We start from the raw sequence: 18661 nt of genomic DNA on the forward strand, positions 1-18661 counted from the left end.
GATGCTCCATCTGCACAAACAACCAAATGTTAATCAGGATTTTCCTATTTCTAAAGGGATATCCATTGATCTGGGCACTGCACAAACATCTTATAAACTATGCGATTTAAATGTCACATTGCATGAAAACATCTGCTCACCTACCAAAGCAAAGCACTCTTCGCTCACCCCAAATCTCTGGGCACACTCTCCAAGAACATTATTTAAAAAAAAAAAAAAAAAAAGGAAAAATAAAGATGGCTAGATTCGCTTATCGCTGTCTAAACTGCATTTGGTTTAAAAGCAGAATTCAAGAAATTTTGTGAAAGAACATGATTCTACTACAGAAATGACATGCAGCCCCAAATCAGGGTCTCTGCTATGAGCTCATCCAGTTAACGGGACAGTGGCACCACTGTGGGATGGAGGGCTGTGTAACCGAGTCCCCTTCTGCATTGCAGGGAGCCTCATTTGTCACTGAAATTTCAGAGAAAGATGTAGAGCATAGATGTGCCTCATTTTAAGCAGCAACGCCAGAAGGAAAAAGTTGTTGAAACTACATGGATAGCTGAAAATGAGAAGTGCCTTTCCCTGGCTATTTACTGCTCTAGAGCATTAGCAGAAAACGCTGAAGAGCACCCCAAGGAGTTTCACACCAGGATCTATCTGTCCAGGCATTGTCTGACACCTTTCAAGTCAGGATTACAGTTTGTTCCTCAAAATGCACCTTGGGGGTGGGGGGAAGGAGACAACGACACGACATGGGACAAAAAACAAAAAAAGAAAGAGACATTACAGATATCTACATTGCTATCTTCACTTATGTCAGCTTCTCTTCATGCAGATTTTCATCTTGTTTAGGTCACTATGGAAACTGCACAGTTTTTAATTTGCAAAGAGAAGACTGTAGTATTAAATGCTAATTGAATATTGATAGCCTGGGAGCCTCCCAGACGTCTTTTTACAGACTCACAGAAACATTTGCTAGGAACCGGAAGAGACTGAAACTTGTAGAAAATAAGGAAAAGAGAAATCGCCTTTCCTACTCCCCTGGTTTCTATTGGAGGAAATGAAATATATTTTACTTTACAAAGAACTAGTTTGAGAAGTATATTCAGGTTTGAGTTTGTTTGTTCCCCTCCCCCCCCCCAACTTTTTCCAGCTTTTCCCACTTAGAGAAGCCTCGTGTACGTAGATTAAAAAAAAAAAAAAAAAAAGCCTCAAACTCAGAAACGAGAACTGTTTTTCTTTGCTCCACTCTGACAGTGAATTTCTCTAAGGGCTTCTAGATTCAGCCTCACACACACTTTCCCTCCCCGGCTGCTCTGCTCTGCCTCTGTCTGATGTGAATTCAGAAGCTGCATCTAATTTTAGATGCAAGAAAAGACTGTCTGGCAAAAAGGTATATAAAAAAGGGCAAACCAGGCTCCTTCAGCTCCTGAAAATGGGATGACAGACCCAACACTATCAAATGGGAGACTGAGGGGTGCAAGGCACAGCCAAACTGAGAGACGTAACAGCAGGTTTTCACTTTCTGCGCTAAGACTATTAATCTCTTTAATAGAGGCAAAGATCTTTCAGGGCTGTCACGGATATGAATTTTGCAGGACTCTCTGCTGCTCCTGGCTTAGCACCACTAATTAACAGGTCTTCGGCTAAGTGGCAGGCTGAGCCCCTGTGGTTATTAGCACGGCGGCTCTAGCTCGCGGAGGTGATGCCAAATCATTAGGTGCGGCGCTATTACAGGCTCGGCGTCTCCAGTGCGCTGGCCCCGCGTCCAGGAGCCGAAGCCCGAGAGCACTAGCATCAGCAAGTCTGGCTCATTAGTCTGATGCCAAAGCCATCGTGTCGTTATTGGCTCAGCACTTCTGCTTGCTGAGATAAGGTCCACGTACGCATCATACCCAGGCTCCTTGCTCAGCACACTCATCCCGCTGAGTTAAGGCAAAGTGCTTGCGGTTTCTTGCTGAACACGTGTAGTTTACTGTTTTGATGCCAAGAGGTTAACAAACCTCGACAGCTCAGCCAGCCCTTCCTGGAGCCTGACAAGTCCACGGACACAACTGGCATGCCTTCTTTAGCATCTGAGGGCAGGAGTTACTGACAACAGATTTGCTTTCAAGCAAGTAACCTGCTCTGCTTCTAAGGGATTTAGCTCTTAAAATAGCCTGGTCTGAAACACAGCCTGAGTATGAACTGCAACCTGTAACCGTGCACTCTGTGAGGCGATTAGATCATCTGGCAGCAGGATTACCTGAAAGCTACAAGGCTCTCCTAAAACAGTTTCTCAAACTGCGACTTTATACCACTTGAGATGGAGCAGATGGACCTCTGCCTACTGGAGGCATGTCCAATACCACATCTGAACAGCCCCAACCCACCAAATCTAGACATGTAAAGCCCTCCACCCTCCTCACACAGGGCACAGGTACTTGCAAGTGCCCTTCCAACCCACTCACCAGGGCAGCTAGCCTTGCAGGTGGATATTATTTCCCCACTGTGTGTGAGACTGCTCCTAACTTCACAGCAGACTGCCTTTCATCCAGAACTGTGCCTTTACACATGCTGTAAGGTGTAATATTTAAGATGCAGCTTGCATGTTCAAAGCAGAATGCAACATTTGCTATGTATGCTAGTTTTCAGAAACAGGAACAAGTGTCATTTCTCTCCGGAGCATTTTAACAATCAACATTTCCAAGCAATTTGCTTCCTGCAACAGCAAGGAAAACAAGAACTCAGAGCACCTTTCTCGTTACTTGCTTGCTTCTGATGTTTGATGCAATGACATTCCCTGTATTCACTTACTCAGACTGCACTGGGAGAAAGCCTTCCAGCTTGCAGGTGGTAGATAGGGCATGTTAGGAAATCCCCTGCAGCACTGGAGCCTGCCAGGGGCTGAATGCACCCACTCCTGCTGAGCACCAGCAGCACAAGGCTGGGCCAGCAGCATGACCTCTCCATTCACACCAATGAAGAACTGCCACCACCTCCAGCTAGAGGCAGTTCTTCATCTGTTGAGAACTTCTGGATGGAAAAATGCCTCGCCCGTTTTAAGGCCAGGATGGATTGTTACAGTTGTTTCCTCTAATCCTGTGAATACCACCTTAGGCCCTAACAACCACCCCAGAAAGTTTTCTTTCAAGACAATGATTTCTTATTAAACTATAGCAAATCTTTTAGGAAGTTATCAACTCTTGATTTAAAGACGTCAAGTGAAAGTGAATAAAAGAAAGATCCACGGAGATTGTTCTGGTAATTACTGGTATTCAGCATTAAAAACTCATACCAAGTTTCAAATATGAACTTACATTTCTTCAGCTTCCAGAAGCTGTACGTGGAAATGCCTCCGCTCGCTTAGCACTGTAGCATCAGAGAGATCCTCCACAAACAGCATGGCGTTGCCCCCTTTCTGGGGATGAGGCCAGCCAGGCATCTTACCATCACCCTCCAGACCCTGGGAATCGTGTCTGAAGCAGCTGGACATGCACAAGCAAACAATCGTCAGGCTAAGGGGCTGCTCACGTGCAGGAGAGAAAGAAGACATTGCACCGAACTGTAATGTTTCACGGGAAAGTTCAAGATGCAATGTGAGACAAAAGATGAAAGGCATTCTGGCAGACTTTTTAGGGTAAAAGAAATATATTGCTTTATTTCACCTCTAAGCCTTTTCCAGACCACAATGTGAGACCTCTCCCCCTCACTGCTGGCTCACTCTTCATGGTATCTTTCCAAATATTCCAGATCAAATATTCCCCAGTGAATACCTGCACAGACCAAGCACAATGCTGGAAAAAGACCGAAACTAAGAAAGAGAGATGGGTCCCCAGCCCCTTTCCTGTTCAGCTAGAAGTGCAGCACGTTTTGGGGGAGAAGGGGAGCAAGGAAGGTTTCAAAGTGGGAATTAGCATACAGTAATGGAAAATATTTGATGAAATCCAGATGATTCACCAACCACTCTTATGCCAATGCAGAGGGGAATGGACAGAGAGAGAAGGAAATGCAAATTAGATGAGCAACAAAGCAGCAGAGCTGCACAGCCACAGATTCTCTTCAGATGTCTCAGAAGTCAACGTGTTTAGACTCGACTTTGAATTGACATAATGGGCACATTTTACTTGATGTCTTACTTGCAACTGAGCCAAATCACAGTGCACTTTAGCGCTCCAGTGTTCTAATAAGCATTCGCTTCAAAGCAGCAGTTCAGATCTCCCTGTGAATTTTGTCAAGTACACATCATATCAAAGGATAAGCATTTGCCAAAGCCTTTCTTCTGCCACAAAGCAGGGGGAAGGTTTGTTTAAATAATGTCAAGTTGCACCTGCTGGCTCACACTGGGAGGATGAAAGGAGCGACTGGAATTTTTGTCACTGTTGAACCTTACTTTTCATTTCTTAAAGTATTTTTATCAATGTGAAAAGACTTGTTGGATTACAAAAGCAGAATGTTGCTGCAAGGCCATTCAGAGCCCTTCAAACGGGAAGATAATAGATTCATGGTTAATAAAGTGGTACTTGTCTGTGAAGCAAAAGAGTGGAATTAGGTTGGCATGTTAACAAGATGCCGACACCACGCATGTGAAAACAGCCTAAAGTATTGCACAGCGTTTGCTTCCGCTTAAGCTCAGACTTTCAATACCTTACCCCACAGACTCCTATATTGCCTACAGGATGAGATCTCTGAGAGGAGATTGTTCTTTCACCCCCATGGGGAGAGCGATCAAGGCCACAGCCCTCATGGGGTAACTTCTGTCCCGCCATATCCAGTGGGAAGTTTTTTTCTCTCCTTTAGCTTCACCCAGAGCAATGTGAGCAGCAGGGAAGAGGAAGCAGCAGGGAGAGGCTGCGGACTGCTTCCCCCTCTGAGGGTGGGCAGGAAAGCCAGCTCTGCGATACGGCACGGCTGAGATCTGCCCTCTGCACAAAGCAGATTCAACAGCACGAAGCAAAAGCCAATATGCAGCTTCAGAAGTACATGTTCTCTGGGCTTGGTATATTTCTGTGGTATAAATTAAGAGCATGTGCGCAGAATACAGCAATGTTTCTATAAAACAACAGTTTCTAGGGAGGGGCAAAAAAAGATCAACATAAGGGTACACTCAAATGAACAGGTATCTGAGAGCATGCTGCTTGGGCTTTCTGTGCCCATCTGCATTTTGCTAACCAGAGAGAACATCTCCTCTCCTGAGGCAGGGGTTTGGGAGTGCAAACTCAAAAAGGAATGAGGTGCTGAGATCCTTTTGCAGCCAAGCTCAGCTTAATAGTGAAGAAGCACATTAAGTGGGATAGCCAACAGCAAGATGAAGGCACTAGGCCTATGTAATAAACCTCAGCTATCATCACAGGAACACATGGAAAATCAGGGAGCAGGAAACAGAGCTGCATTTTCTGCAGTCCCACAACACTTTCCCCTCCACCGTACTGCAAGGGATTATGAAATGTGGACAGTAACACCAGGCAGCAAAACTCCAGGCAGTTCACCTGCAAATGAGGGACTCAGAAAATCAGAGAGGCTTCTCTGTTTTTTGTCATCTACTTTAACAAATATCTCTGAAATTGTTTTTCCACTATTGTCCTTCTGTCACTAGCACGTCCATGGTCAAGTTGTTGTCCCCTTTCATCTGTGCAATACACTGGGAAATGTATTGCACAACAAGTTGCATGTGATTTGCAAACACCTACATAAAAGCTACTGATTGCTTCAAAGATTATCTTGCTTTAACTTATCAGGAGATTGTTCACAGTAAATGCATCCTACATCCAGCTGGTTATAAGGAGACAAAAAATGTATTACCAAACCAAAGTGCGTGGTTTTTTTTTTTGTTTGTTTGTTTGTTTGTTTTTTTCAGGCGTTAAAACAGTAAGCTATAGGCAGCCCTTAGAGACCAGCTGTACCCTGGAGACAGTTTATCTTATCTAAAATATCAGCACAGGAGATAGGTAACACAGAGATACTGCTGGCAACACACAGAGCATGTCTCTGTCAAGTTACTAGCCCTAATTAGAACTTGGCTCCAGTCAAGTCCTTGGATCAGGTACAGCAAAACTCTGGTGCATTTTGAATCCAGACACAATGTTTAGACACGATCCAATTCCCAATTCAGCCTAGCATTGTGCTCACTTGGAAGGGGATGGGGCTCATCTCTAATTCAAGCCAGCCTGATCGGAGGCTATCCAAAGTTGCCATCTGCTGCTTGATCTGTGGCCTGATGAAAAGTTTGCTGCTCTTTCTTGTTCTTCCAGAAGGAGGGAGTCGTACCAGCAACTTCTGCAGCCAGGAGAGCAAAAACCCCAAACTAAACAACTATACATAGATCTAGTTTATTCAGCATTAATTTTTACTGTTTCAGATTTGTAAATAGGCTAAAACACATCCCTCATGCCTCCGCATCTTAGTCGCTTGAACTTAATCCCCATCCCCAGCATGTTTACATTTCCAGCCATACATGGAAAATGATACAGAACTCACTCAGGAATTATGCTTTCATTCACCCACATTCCCCTCAGCTTTTCAAAAACAAACATTATTGCAAATGCCTAAACTGAGGAATACTGTCATGAATGTGCTTAGCTAACAGCGTTATAGGTTGTCACAGGGGGGCTCTTGCTGCCTCTTTTAACCCATTGCCTTAAGCTCAGCACAGCATCCTGTACCACCAGCAGCTTCTGTGGGGCGTAACCTTCCCCTACACCTCCTACTGCACAAAAAAAGAACTTCTTTTCTCTCCATCTCCTACACCCACATCACCCTGCTACTTGCTATGCACTACAGCGTACAGCCTAATTTACACCTTACATATAAGCCCACTGCACTTTCCCCTAAAAGTCTGCCTGGAGGCACGGCCCCATCCCAAACAGCAACCTCCTGCCCCTCTTCCTTGGGTTATGGTCACCCAGAACCCCCGAGTCCTGTACCTTTACCCTGGCAATCTGTGACCAGAGGTACCAGGATAATTGGAAAGGGGCAGCTAAAAAGCCAGTAATAGTAGTAGCCGCAAGTAAGGATAACAGAGGTGGAGGGAGGAAGGAAGGGATTTGAAAACAGCAAACTACCCAGAAACCGCATGCTTCTTTTCGCCCTGCTGCTCCTGGCTGCACTGAAAAGCCAAAAGGGGAGAAATAAAATAAGCTCCTCTGCAGCTAATGTTTTTGCTCTGATTTATTTATTTATTTGTTTTTGATGTTTCAAATGAACTCAGAGGTTCTTAGGCATTTCATTTGGTGTTGAATAACATTTATTAAACTTTCTGGTTTGTAACTTAAATTCCTGCAGTTATAAGGCTTATGTGACTCAGCGTCTGAGTACTTGGAGTCCCCAGGTTGCTTTTAGCAGCCACCAGATGGTTTCATCAAGCTGTGCCAAAGATGTGGAAAACTAAAGGTAGTGCCAGAGGTGCGCATTATAGCTGTGAGCTTCATGAAATAGTGAGATAGACAAGAAACATTATTAGCATCCTCAGTAAGAGAAAGGATGCAACAATAGCCTACAGCTTAAAACAGTGCAGCAGAGGAGCCTAATCATGACTCAGTCACAGAATAAGTTTAAACCAAAGACTTCATTGAAGACCATGTTAGCAATTCAGTCACCCAGAGGTCCCCCCAAAATTCTTAATTAACCTTAATCTGCATTGAGGGGGTAGGGGTGGGAAGAGGAAAAAACAAACAAACAAACAAACAAGAGGAAAAAGATAATGTCTGTGTTACCTTCAAGCTTGTCATCAGGGCATCTGAATGCATGACTCCATGAAATTAGTTTTCTGTACTCACACGAGTTTAAGCAATCGTGTCTCCCATCCCAGCTCCACATTCTAAAACACATGTATGGTTTTGGAGTTTTTTTCTAAAGAGGAATATTTTCAGCATTCTAGCCTGTAGTGTCACAGAAGAGCACACCACAAGTCCTAACACAGTTCAAGAATCAGCAAACTGCACCATGGGACTTGAAATCCATAAGCCAGCTTCATTATTAAAGAAAATTTCCATGGAACCACATCCTGTGACAAGTCTACCTTCCTAAGGCATTCTCAGCTTGTATGAATTACTCCACTTTTAATTCCTTTAAAAACTGCTACAGTTTGATCCTTCTACATTCCTGGGCTTAGGACCTTCATGGAATAATTAGTTCTATGCATAAGTTATGGAAATAGATAAAATATTGTGATACCTCTAGCATTTTCTTTTACCAGTCTCAAAGCATTTATGGAAAATAATTCTTCTCACGATACCCTTTTCATTCCATTTGATTTTCTTTAAAAGTCTCTAACTAAATAAAATAATATTTAACTCAGTCACGCACTTGTACAACAACATTTTTTAAATTATTACTACTTCAACTACAACTCTTTCAAGGACCTTATTTTCAGCTACTTTACACTGAGCCCCATTTTTGACTCTTGCTTCTGGCAGAGTAAACCTAAATATTCAGAGACCATCTATCTACAATTTCTGGCTGTCTAGCAAATGGGCCAGAGCAAATAGCAAAATACCTTTACCTAGACAAAATTTCTATCTTGGGACTTAAATACAGAAGCCCTGAAATGGCCCTGAAAGGATTGCCATATTTGCACACATCTCATAGCATGTACTGGAATATGCCTACGTATACAAGAATGCCTGATTGCGCACATAAATCACATATCCTACACAACCAGCAAGGCTCCCATATGCCTAATTGGTAGATACACAGAGGATATTTTCTTATGTAAGTTAAGAGCATGCAAAGTAAAAATGAAAATTATAGGGCCTGTCCCAGAAACTATGGCTTCTACTAACTGTCCTATACAATTTCATTAGATAGAGCAAGGCATTTTCTGTTTCATCTTGAAGAACATCTCTTCTGATAGGAAGCATTTGTTTTCTCTTGGTCCAGGATAACGGAGCTGTGTTCAGAGGAAAACTGAAAAATTGAGGGATGTAAATTTTATTCTTTTTCAAACATTAATTAAAAAAGTTGCCAAGCTCACAGTGCAATAAAAAAGAAATTAATCTGTGCACAGCAGAGGCATTGCTAAATTAATTTATACGATATAAAACCCTAGGTAAAGAAAAATCAAGGGGCACTCAACAGTTTATTTGTAACCTTTCTACAGTTTTTAAGCACTGAGTGATGTCTTTCAGTTACTGAGAAGCTGACGATTTTGTGAAGTCATCATTGCAATGAATAAAGAACTTTCTTCTGGTTCTGTTATACCATACCCTGATTTCAGTTTCCAGCACATGTGAAGATTTCCCTTCAGAGATTTGTTTTGCTGGCTTTCCAACAACAAAATATCATAAACTCAATCTTTTTAACTGAAAGATGCAGTTTTCTTCTGTTTTCAATTACAAAAGATTTTCTGGGGAGCTACAATCAGAGCAGATTATGAACAAATTTTAAAGTTCAACTTGAAAGTAGGGTGATAAAATGACAACTGGTTGCTATAATCTCCAAATACTTTGCAGAAGCAATTTTATGAAAGCAGAATTGGGGGGGGGGGGGGGGGGAGAAAAAGAAAAAAACATACCAAATGTTACTATGTGCATAAGAAAACATGATAGATGCCTTATGTTTATGAATTCTGAAGCTTGTATTTCCTAATTTATTTTGTGTGACTTAATAAAGGACAAGTACTTACTGATCATTTATCCTATTTTAGATTTACTGAAGATGATTTTGCTGCAGTGCAGATCCTGCCATTGACTGGCTCCACGATCATCAAAATCTATCCTAGGTTAAGCTACAAAAATTAACGTTAAACCTTTCTTAGAGCATTCATTGTTCAGTTATTCTTGAAAATCTATACCACAACGACATATACTTTTGTTTTATATAGAATTGAATGTTTTCCACATTCTTAAAGATTTAGAAAGTTTTACTGCCAGTTTGGCCTTTAAGGGAACTATAACTTTTATACTGATTGCATATTTGCTGTGGATTACTTATGGACCAAGATCCTTCTGAGCTACTAAAAGGTATTTCAACATTTTCAAATGCTACTAGCAGCTTTATCAGCCTTTCCGTTTTTTGGAACTTGATGAGTATGGAAAGATGGGGAGGTGCTTGGAAATTTGGTAAGTTTTTATTCAGAAAGCTAATATTTGCCAAGTCAGGAAGAGAATAAGGAAGAAAAAAGTGAAAATTATATTGCTTTTACTGCTTTGGATACATATTCCTAGAATTAAGACTTTCAACCTGTAGGGATGACTTACTGTTTAATCAAAACATATTCTTGGTACTCTCACTTAGTGCAAATAGGAATTATATGCACACGTGGATGTAAAAGAACAAAACCAAACACAAACAAAATCCATCACCTGCTACTACAGCATTAACACTAAAAGGGAAGTATCTGAATTACCGTTGCCCTTTACAATGTTGACTCAGTCCCACTGGTAATATTTGCATTATGATACAGTCCGTAATTACATACTCCATTTTCTCCCCTAACAGAATACTGCCCATGTTCATTACACAGGATAGAGGTGTCATTGAGGACTGACTATTTGACATATCCCTGTGCACTCGCTATTTGAAACATGGCCCTGTGTTGCTTTCACCCACACAGTTTAAAGTCTGCTTTCAGTCTACTCATATATATATTTCAAAAATCTTTGTACATTGTACAAATTGTTCAATTCCTTCCAGTGCCTAAAGGGGGCCTACGGGAAAGCTGGGGAGGGACTCTATCAGGGAGCGTAGTGACTTATGACAAGGAATAATGACTTTAAACTAAAAGAGGGAAGATTTAGATTAGATATAAGGAAGAAATTCTTTGCTCAGAGGGTGGTGAGGCACAGATTTCCCAGAGAAGCTGCAGATGCCCCATCCCTGGAGGTGTTCAAGGCAAGGCGGGATGGGGCTTTGAGCAACCTGGTCTGGTGGGATGTGTCCCTGCCGATAGGTTTGGAACTGGATGGTCTTTAAGATCCCTTCCAACCCAAACCAATCTATCGTTCTGTGGTTCATTAGAAAATATTACTAGAGAGGAATTAAAACATAGGTAAGGCTAGTCCCACTACTGTTGCAAGTATATATTTATTTGAGCACTAATATGTCTCCGTTTTGGTCTCATTACTTCTACTGGAAGGTAGTGCACAGTTTCAGCACTCTTCTAACTTTCAGTCAAAATATAATTATAGACAGTTTATATTCATTCTTTTTTTGTGCACTGATCTTTCACCATAAAGAGTTTTTTGTTTATTTTGTTTTTTTTTCTCTCTCTCATGGATTTAAAGCCAATAAGGTTTTAAACAGCAAGAATAACTCCTGTCAAAATGGTAAACAAGTCTAATCCCAAAACTAATCCTTTGCTTCACCTTTAATCTGCACTGTAATCTACCTTTCAACAATATTTATCATCTGTTTGTGCTTCATTTACCTTAAAATTTATCTTACAATTCTCCTATTAAGCATGCCTTTTCCATTTTTTTTTTATTATTTTTTCCGTGACTGATAATTTTATGAACACCAAGTTGATGCACTATGCTACACAAAGGATATATAGTACCTCTATGAAGTTATCTGAGTGACGAATCTGGTCTGATCTACACCTTAAAGCCAGTGCTATAATTAAAGACATTTTCTATGCATTTCAATCTGTTTAACTGTTCATTCAATATTTTATTCATTTTTGATCCATTCATACTATTAATGTATGTAGATGCATGCATCTTTTTTCTTTTCCTATTTTAAATATAGGTATTATATTTGCTATTTTCCAGATGTATGTAGCTGTCTCATTCAATGTAGTCCATGCTACCAGCACTTGTCTAGTCTCCTTTTCCAGTTGTTTCACACTGCTGGGATAAATCATTACCTCTTTTAATTTTGTGCACGAGGAAAGTCAAGGCAGAACTTTTTTTTTTTTTAATACCACTTCTAAACCAACTTCTACAACAGTGTTTTCAGCACCGTGGGAAAGTTGGTCCATTTATTTACTTATTTGTATAGCTGAAAAGCCTTTTCTTACCTGAGTTAGATTTTGGCAACTTTTTCTTCACCTTTAAATTTTGTGATATCACCTACAAAGGTTTTGGAGATGAGTCTCTCCATATCCTTATAACCCTGTGTGGACCACCACATTGGGGTAATTACAGATATTCTGGGTCCACCCAATATTAGAATACTTAATATTAAATACTTAAACATAAAATATATTAACCTAATAAAGATTGCCTTTCACAAAAGAGTGATCTGCTATTACATTTTCCATTTAAATTAAACAGAAGTCAACTATCAATAATTTAACCCAAATTTATTTTCCACATCTAACTCTTTTAATGACTTGAGCACTGTTTGGCAAAGTCCTTTGAAGGTTATAGACATTCCACTTTTCTCTAGACAGTGAAATAGAGATTATCCCCATTTTTAAACTCAAGATACTCTTTATTCCAAGGAGTACTTCATATCCTCTACTTAATAAGAGAGAAGCTGTGCTTTTACAGTTTAGTTCCACCAGGAGGCAAGGTAATGTGAGTAGCTAAGCAAATTTTCTTCTAGTTGGAAAGTTATAAAAGTTACAGAGAGGTTTTTCAACAGAGTATCACACGTCTTTATACACAGGTGATAGCAGAGACTTAGAGTGTGGTAAGTGTCTAAGGAACAAGAGAGAATTGTGAAATACCAATATAAACTGCATACAATGCATTCCTCCAAATACAAGGTTATTTATATAATCTTTATATATGCCCTAGGTGTTGTAATTTAAATGAGTGTTTCATTGTGATGAACTCCGTATAAACACACAGTGAGACATATGTAATTTCCCCTTCCCAGTAAGCCTTCACCTTGAACGAGGCAAGTCAGAGAGCTGCAGGACAAGAAAACAGAGACAAGTCATAAAGGATGCATGCAACCAGGCAGACTAACAGTGGCAAAACCCATCTCAGCACAGCATTTTGGTGCCACAATCTATGCACATCAACAAAACATACAAGACACCATCCATATTGCAGCAAGAAGAGTACACACGTTTTCTTGGCGAAAAATTTCTGGATTCTGCTGCCCTTTTTTTTTTTTTGTCAACACCATTGTGCAAAAAATGTTTGCAAGAACAGCTGATGTACCATATCTACTCTGCCCATTTCTCCCCTTCTCTATGAAGTTTATTTATTTAAGGGAAAGTTAAGTCAATTAAAGGAATCTATTATCTTTTGCAGTGGAACTGATGGCATCCTAATACATTCCAGGAGTAAACATACCACTCAAACCATCTGCAAAAAAGGCTCTGTTCATGCTGCCTATTAGTTTCTACTATACAGCTGGTATTTCTGTTATTCCATATATGTCATGGGCAGGCATGTTCCTGTAGAGGGAGGCAGCTCCTCAGGTATCTGGTATTTAGTTTCCAGAAGGGTTTGGAGCAGAACCTAATTCTTTAATTTAATTTTTCACTCAGGTTTTATCTGGTACTGAATAGGATGTCTTGTTCTGATTTTTGCATTCTAAATCTCATATTATTTGATACGCTACTGTGATTTGACTGTCTCCCTTTTCAGAAGATAAACAGAGACAGAAAAAAAATATATTTTTTTATAAAAAGAATATCATTTGACTCTGCCTGGAATTTTTTCCACCTTAGAAATCTGTGTATCATTCAGATTCAGTGCTGAATGTCGTAAAATAAATGTGCGGAGTATTAACCGACTCAACAGATGATAACTTGATGGGACAAGGGGGGGTACTGTTTCCCTTGTCCAGGAGGGAATATTGCTTCCTTAACTCTAAGAGCTGGTATAAGAAAACAATCTTTACGCATATGTGGAGGGAGGCAGGGTAGATTTACTGTCAGAGGACTGTATAATGCCAGGGTACGTGGAAAATAATACTATTCACATACTGAAGCATTGTTTGGCCCTATAGTCACTGGCAACATAAAGAAAAACAAGACGACAGATTAAAAGTACGACAATCTCCAGCAGAGCGATCTTCTTCAGGCCCCGTACTAGCAAATTTATTTGGCTCCATCTGTATGATCCTTGCTATGTTCAAGAGTCCCTTTATAGGACAACAGCTATCTAGAAGCACCTTCATACTAACATACACAATTCCCATGCATGCTTCAGTTCATAATGAACATTTTGTGTAAGGAAGTAAATTTATTTCTAAGCATATGATAAATATTTGCAGGACTGACTACTGTGTGTGTGTTGACCTGTCACATCCTATCAGTATTATGAACCATTTCAGTGGCCAGTCAAAAAGACTTAATGATCACTCCTATTTCAGATGTCTAACTCAGATTTAGTTATAGCTGACCAAATCGAGTATTTGCACCTGTTAAGTTCAGACCACTTAAGACAGAACGAGAGCTTAAGTCACAGCTACTGTATCTTGTTCATAAAGTGGAGCATTTCTGACAGCTGGGTTAAGGAGAACTGAAGTTAATAAACAAACAAATAATAATAAAAGAACAAGTCAAACAAGCCCTAAGACATCACAATAAACCTTGTATTAGAAAGCAAAGAAGAATGGCTGATCAGGGTTTACCTTCAGAATGAAAACTAAAGGGTTGCTTACTGAAGACTGAGTACACAAAGACTCCCTTCAGTTCCTTTACCCTTCCGCTAAACTCCCAAGGTAAATTTTCCCAGTGAAGTCCAGGAGACAAAGAAGCTCAATGATGAGCCCAGCGTGGACCCCAAGAGCAAAAGAAACTACTTAGATTCACACACACGCTTTCATATGTACATATTTTATGTCATTCCTTTTCTCCACCACCTTTGCTTTTCTTGACATTTAATTAACAGCATGTCTCTGATGTCAAAACAAACATAAAATATAGTTGCTTATAGGGAAAACAAACCCTAATTAAGATGAAATTTTGGATATAAGACAAGCTTTGCATTTTCAGCAGGAAAATACTCCAGTTTATAAAATATTCCCAGATGTGCTTTTGACTCTCTAAATCTCTCTATCTTGAAAAACTACAGTTTAAATTAAAAACTGCAATATTCATCTTCTGTGAAAGAAGTTTCCTTCTTGGAATTTTAGACAATATTTACCACTGGCTTGATTCCACTGACTTTGGTGAAGCTTAGGATGAGATGGAGCACACCATCTTGAAAGCATTAAACTTGTGGGAAATAAATTCAGACATTTAATTTTTCTTTTAATTTACACTAAGGAGCAATGATCTTAATTTTGGACATCTTGAATCCACCCCAGGAAACTTCAGAGATAAGGAATTCGAAACAATAAAAAAGTCCACATTTATTTATGGTTGGATTCCAAGACCTGACACTGAATCTACTTCCCGTCTCCCAGTTCAGTAGGACCATTTGTTGAATGAAATGCTAGTTAGCATGAGTACATCATAAGCTATTCTATACTATTTTACCCATTTGAAAAAAAATAAATAAAAATATGCAAGCATTGTTAGTTACTTGTATTTAACTAATTGCAAGCACTACATAAAAAGCAAAACCCAGCCCCTCTGCCCAAACTAAATGATACAAATAGACTTTCAATCTTTCCTTGAGACCCCAGAATAAATCCCTTTTTTTTTTTTTTCCAGAAGTATGACAAAAGTTTTTATTTAGATTCCTTGTATTTGTTTGTCACGATGCTATAGCAGAACTGAAAGTATGCATGGTTCTTGGCAAAGATCCCTTCTATGTTATTAAAAGTACCTCTTTGGGCAGTCCTGGTAAAATGCCTTCTGACAGAAAAAGGCTTCCAAGTAAGCATACTACAATTGTTCCTAAAGGAGGAATAATCGAAACCAGTTACTTGTGAAATGTAAATGGAAAATTGTAAGGGACAACATCCTGAAGGCAGGGTGTGGCCTTTGTTTTAATTTATTCATGATGGTATGAAGCACCATCTTGTGTTGTGCCTTCTCTGTTATTCCAAAACCACCACCTTAACAAGGTCCTAAGCTCAGGGAAAGTACAGAGGGACCACCACACCACCTGCTTTTACTTTCTCTCTCTCTCTCCCCTGAATGAAGTTCAAAATTTTCACCAAAACAGAGGAAATTATATCTCTGCATTTCCGGTGAAGTTTTTATGCTGAAACATCAAGTAGTAAATACACTGTGTTTTATTAGTGTGTTCTCCCCTTGGCTTGTCCTCAGATAGAAAAGCCAAAAACTCCATGGGGACATGACAGCGTCATCAGCAAACACAGTCTGATCTCTCCATGTATGCTGCAGGACACCCAGTCAATCCAGCAACGCAATTGTCTGAGAATCCCCAGGGGAGCCTAACAATTTGACTCGTGCCCTACATCCTTCTTGTGAAAATAACTCATGCAAAGATCTGTTTTTCATCAAACTTAACAGGAAATATTCCAAGTCTTCAAAGAGATCTTGGTTCTGATGGGAATGATGAGAACATGTTGTTGGATTTATACATATTTTGTCTTACCAGAAGAGAAAATCTTGATGCATCACATAAACCTTTTGAGAACAAGGTTGAGAACAAGGGTTTGATAACAAGGAATTTGATATTAAGTCCTCTGTCCTAGCTAGGCTTTATACATCCTTGCTCTTTTACCTAGTATTCGTAACTCGAAATGGAAGTCTGTTTTTCCCCATTGCTGTGCAGCATGCTATGGCAGTTGCATAACATTAAGAACAGATGAACTAAAGGGACCTTTTGGTCCCAGCTCATACATACAGACTTCATCTAAGCTAGGAAACCAAAGAGAATAAAGCTTGACACAATACTGAGCTGTTATTGCTCCTCTTGGCCGGAGGAAAACATACACTTGCTTCGGTCTTGTCTATGTTAATTGTCCACCTTGCCTTTCATGCAAATTATTGGAGATTGATTCCCAATATGATGATAATTTTGTACTTTCATGGGATTCTTAAGCATGTGTAAATCACATATACTATCTCTGAACAATGATAAAGAGCTCAGAGAAATTAAAATACAATTCTTCAGGGCATTTTCAATATTGAACATTTGGCTTTGTGTAATTGCTAAATTGGGGAATTCCAGAAATTAATGAAGGAAATATAATTTGCAGTTAGAAATGATTTAATGTTCAGGATCCAAGATTGCCTAAGGATATAGTTTAGTTTTGAGTCAGATTTGTAGGCACCAATTCTGAATGCTATTGTAGAGATTTTTGACCTAAAATATGATGATTCCGATGAGATCAGAACATATAGACAGAATTTGTGAGGACCTTGAACAGCATAAACTAGTTGTAAACTGAGCTTCATTTATAAGGTTTTGAGCACACACAGATGGAGTTTAAGATTCTCAGACTTAAATTCAAAGAAAATGTATTATAAACAGACTAAACTCTTAGCTTCACTATATTAAAAAAAAGGGTTTGATTTCAGATTCTGGTTTTGATCCATCAACCAACTGAAGTTAATCAAACTTAGAATAGTTCTTTTTCCAAGACCAGTTCTCTACTCTGTCCCCACCCCCTTTTTTTTTTTAAAAAAAAAAAGCACTGGAAGAATGCAGGAGAAAAATATTTACCGATCCAAATTGACTCTTGACAGCAATATTTTATGTTAGCTATACAGAACAGAAATAGCAGCTCTGTGCTGAATAACCTACTGTTCAACACTGTTCTGAATCAAACTGGGAAAATAAACCAGTAGGGAATTTTCTAACAATTGCTCTTCTACAAATTCAAAGATTAATGTCAGGCTTCAAATTATTTTTTGACTCATTCCTCTTTGTATTAATACCAAAGGCACTAGAGAACATCTCCTACAGCTACTTCTATAATCTTCACATAATTGAACTTCTCAAAGGAACAGCGAAAACTCTGCCCACAAACTAGAGATGATTATAAGAGTTCATTTAGAGAGACCTACTCTCTCCCTCAAAGCACTGCAGATAACTCTTGCAATAGAAAGTCCTTAATGGGCAGGGGCAACAATAGCCCAATCAAATTTAAGTTGTTTGAAGAGCTGTTTCTTCAATCAGGTTCCTAAGTACCTAACTTCTCAAATCACCATTACTCTTCATGCTCATCACCTGATAGCTGTTTTTTTCTGGAAACACTGAAGAAGCACAAAGTACAAAAATATATCTGGTTACTTTGCCTCATTCCACAGCAAGACATCATCATGGTAGCCACTGTTCCTACCAGAGACAAATCAGAACCTGAACTACAAAATACGTACTCTGTTTTAAAAGGAATTGTCTGGTAAACTAGAGCTTCTCAGAAGGATTTATTAGCAAAAATTCATTGCTTTTCTAATTGTGTCTAGCTGTCTTTTGTTTGGAGTTATTGCTTGTAGGTCCAATTAAGATACATTACTATTTCAAATACATCTATCATGTATTTTTAGGTTATTTTCAAATTTGTGTGTTTCAAATTTAAAATAATTTCTACAGTGACAGCTACACCAGCTGCCCTTTTATTCACGGAACTGGAAGATGATATCTTGTAATGTTGCAGGACAATTTCAGTTAGATATTGATTTGAGATTTAAGTTCATTGTACACTCAACCATTAACTTATTGAAGTTTGTTTCTTCTTGGTCTGTTTTCTGTTTCTGAGAAGCATCAGTATCTTGTTGTTGATCTCAGTTACAACCTGTCCTGACACAATATGAACTCAGAAAAATCATTAAAACCGTATGGATTATCAATGAACTTGAGGTACAGAGATCCACTTTGTGTGCCTCAAAGGATGAAGGCAGTCACAGGAAAAAACTTCATCAAACTACAGGTTTGATTTGTTCATTGTTTGGAAGAGTGATGAAATAGTGATTTCACATCACACATTC

The 18661-nt window shown here is 39.4% G+C and overlaps 1 protein-coding gene across 7 annotated transcripts in view; it reads right to left on the reverse strand.

The window, feature by feature from the left end:
* LOC308188157 (uncharacterized protein) overlaps window positions 1–18661 on the reverse strand; it is a 112630-nt gene that overhangs the window by 67534 nt on the left and 26435 nt on the right. Inside the window, exon 2 of one of the 7 annotated variants that reach the window (XM_080576895.1) lies at window positions 3288–3455. The exons of the other annotated variants lie outside the window; for them this stretch is intronic. Coding sequence (XP_080433021.1) covers window positions 3288–3455 — 168 coding nt within the window. The remainder of the gene's footprint in view (window positions 1–3287; window positions 3456–18661) is intronic. 7 annotated transcript variants of the gene reach the window in all.

Source organism: Anser brachyrhynchus (assembly GCF_964034855.1).
Source record: "Anser brachyrhynchus genome assembly, chromosome: 1".
NCBI lineage: Eukaryota > Metazoa > Chordata > Aves > Anseriformes > Anatidae > Anser > Anser brachyrhynchus.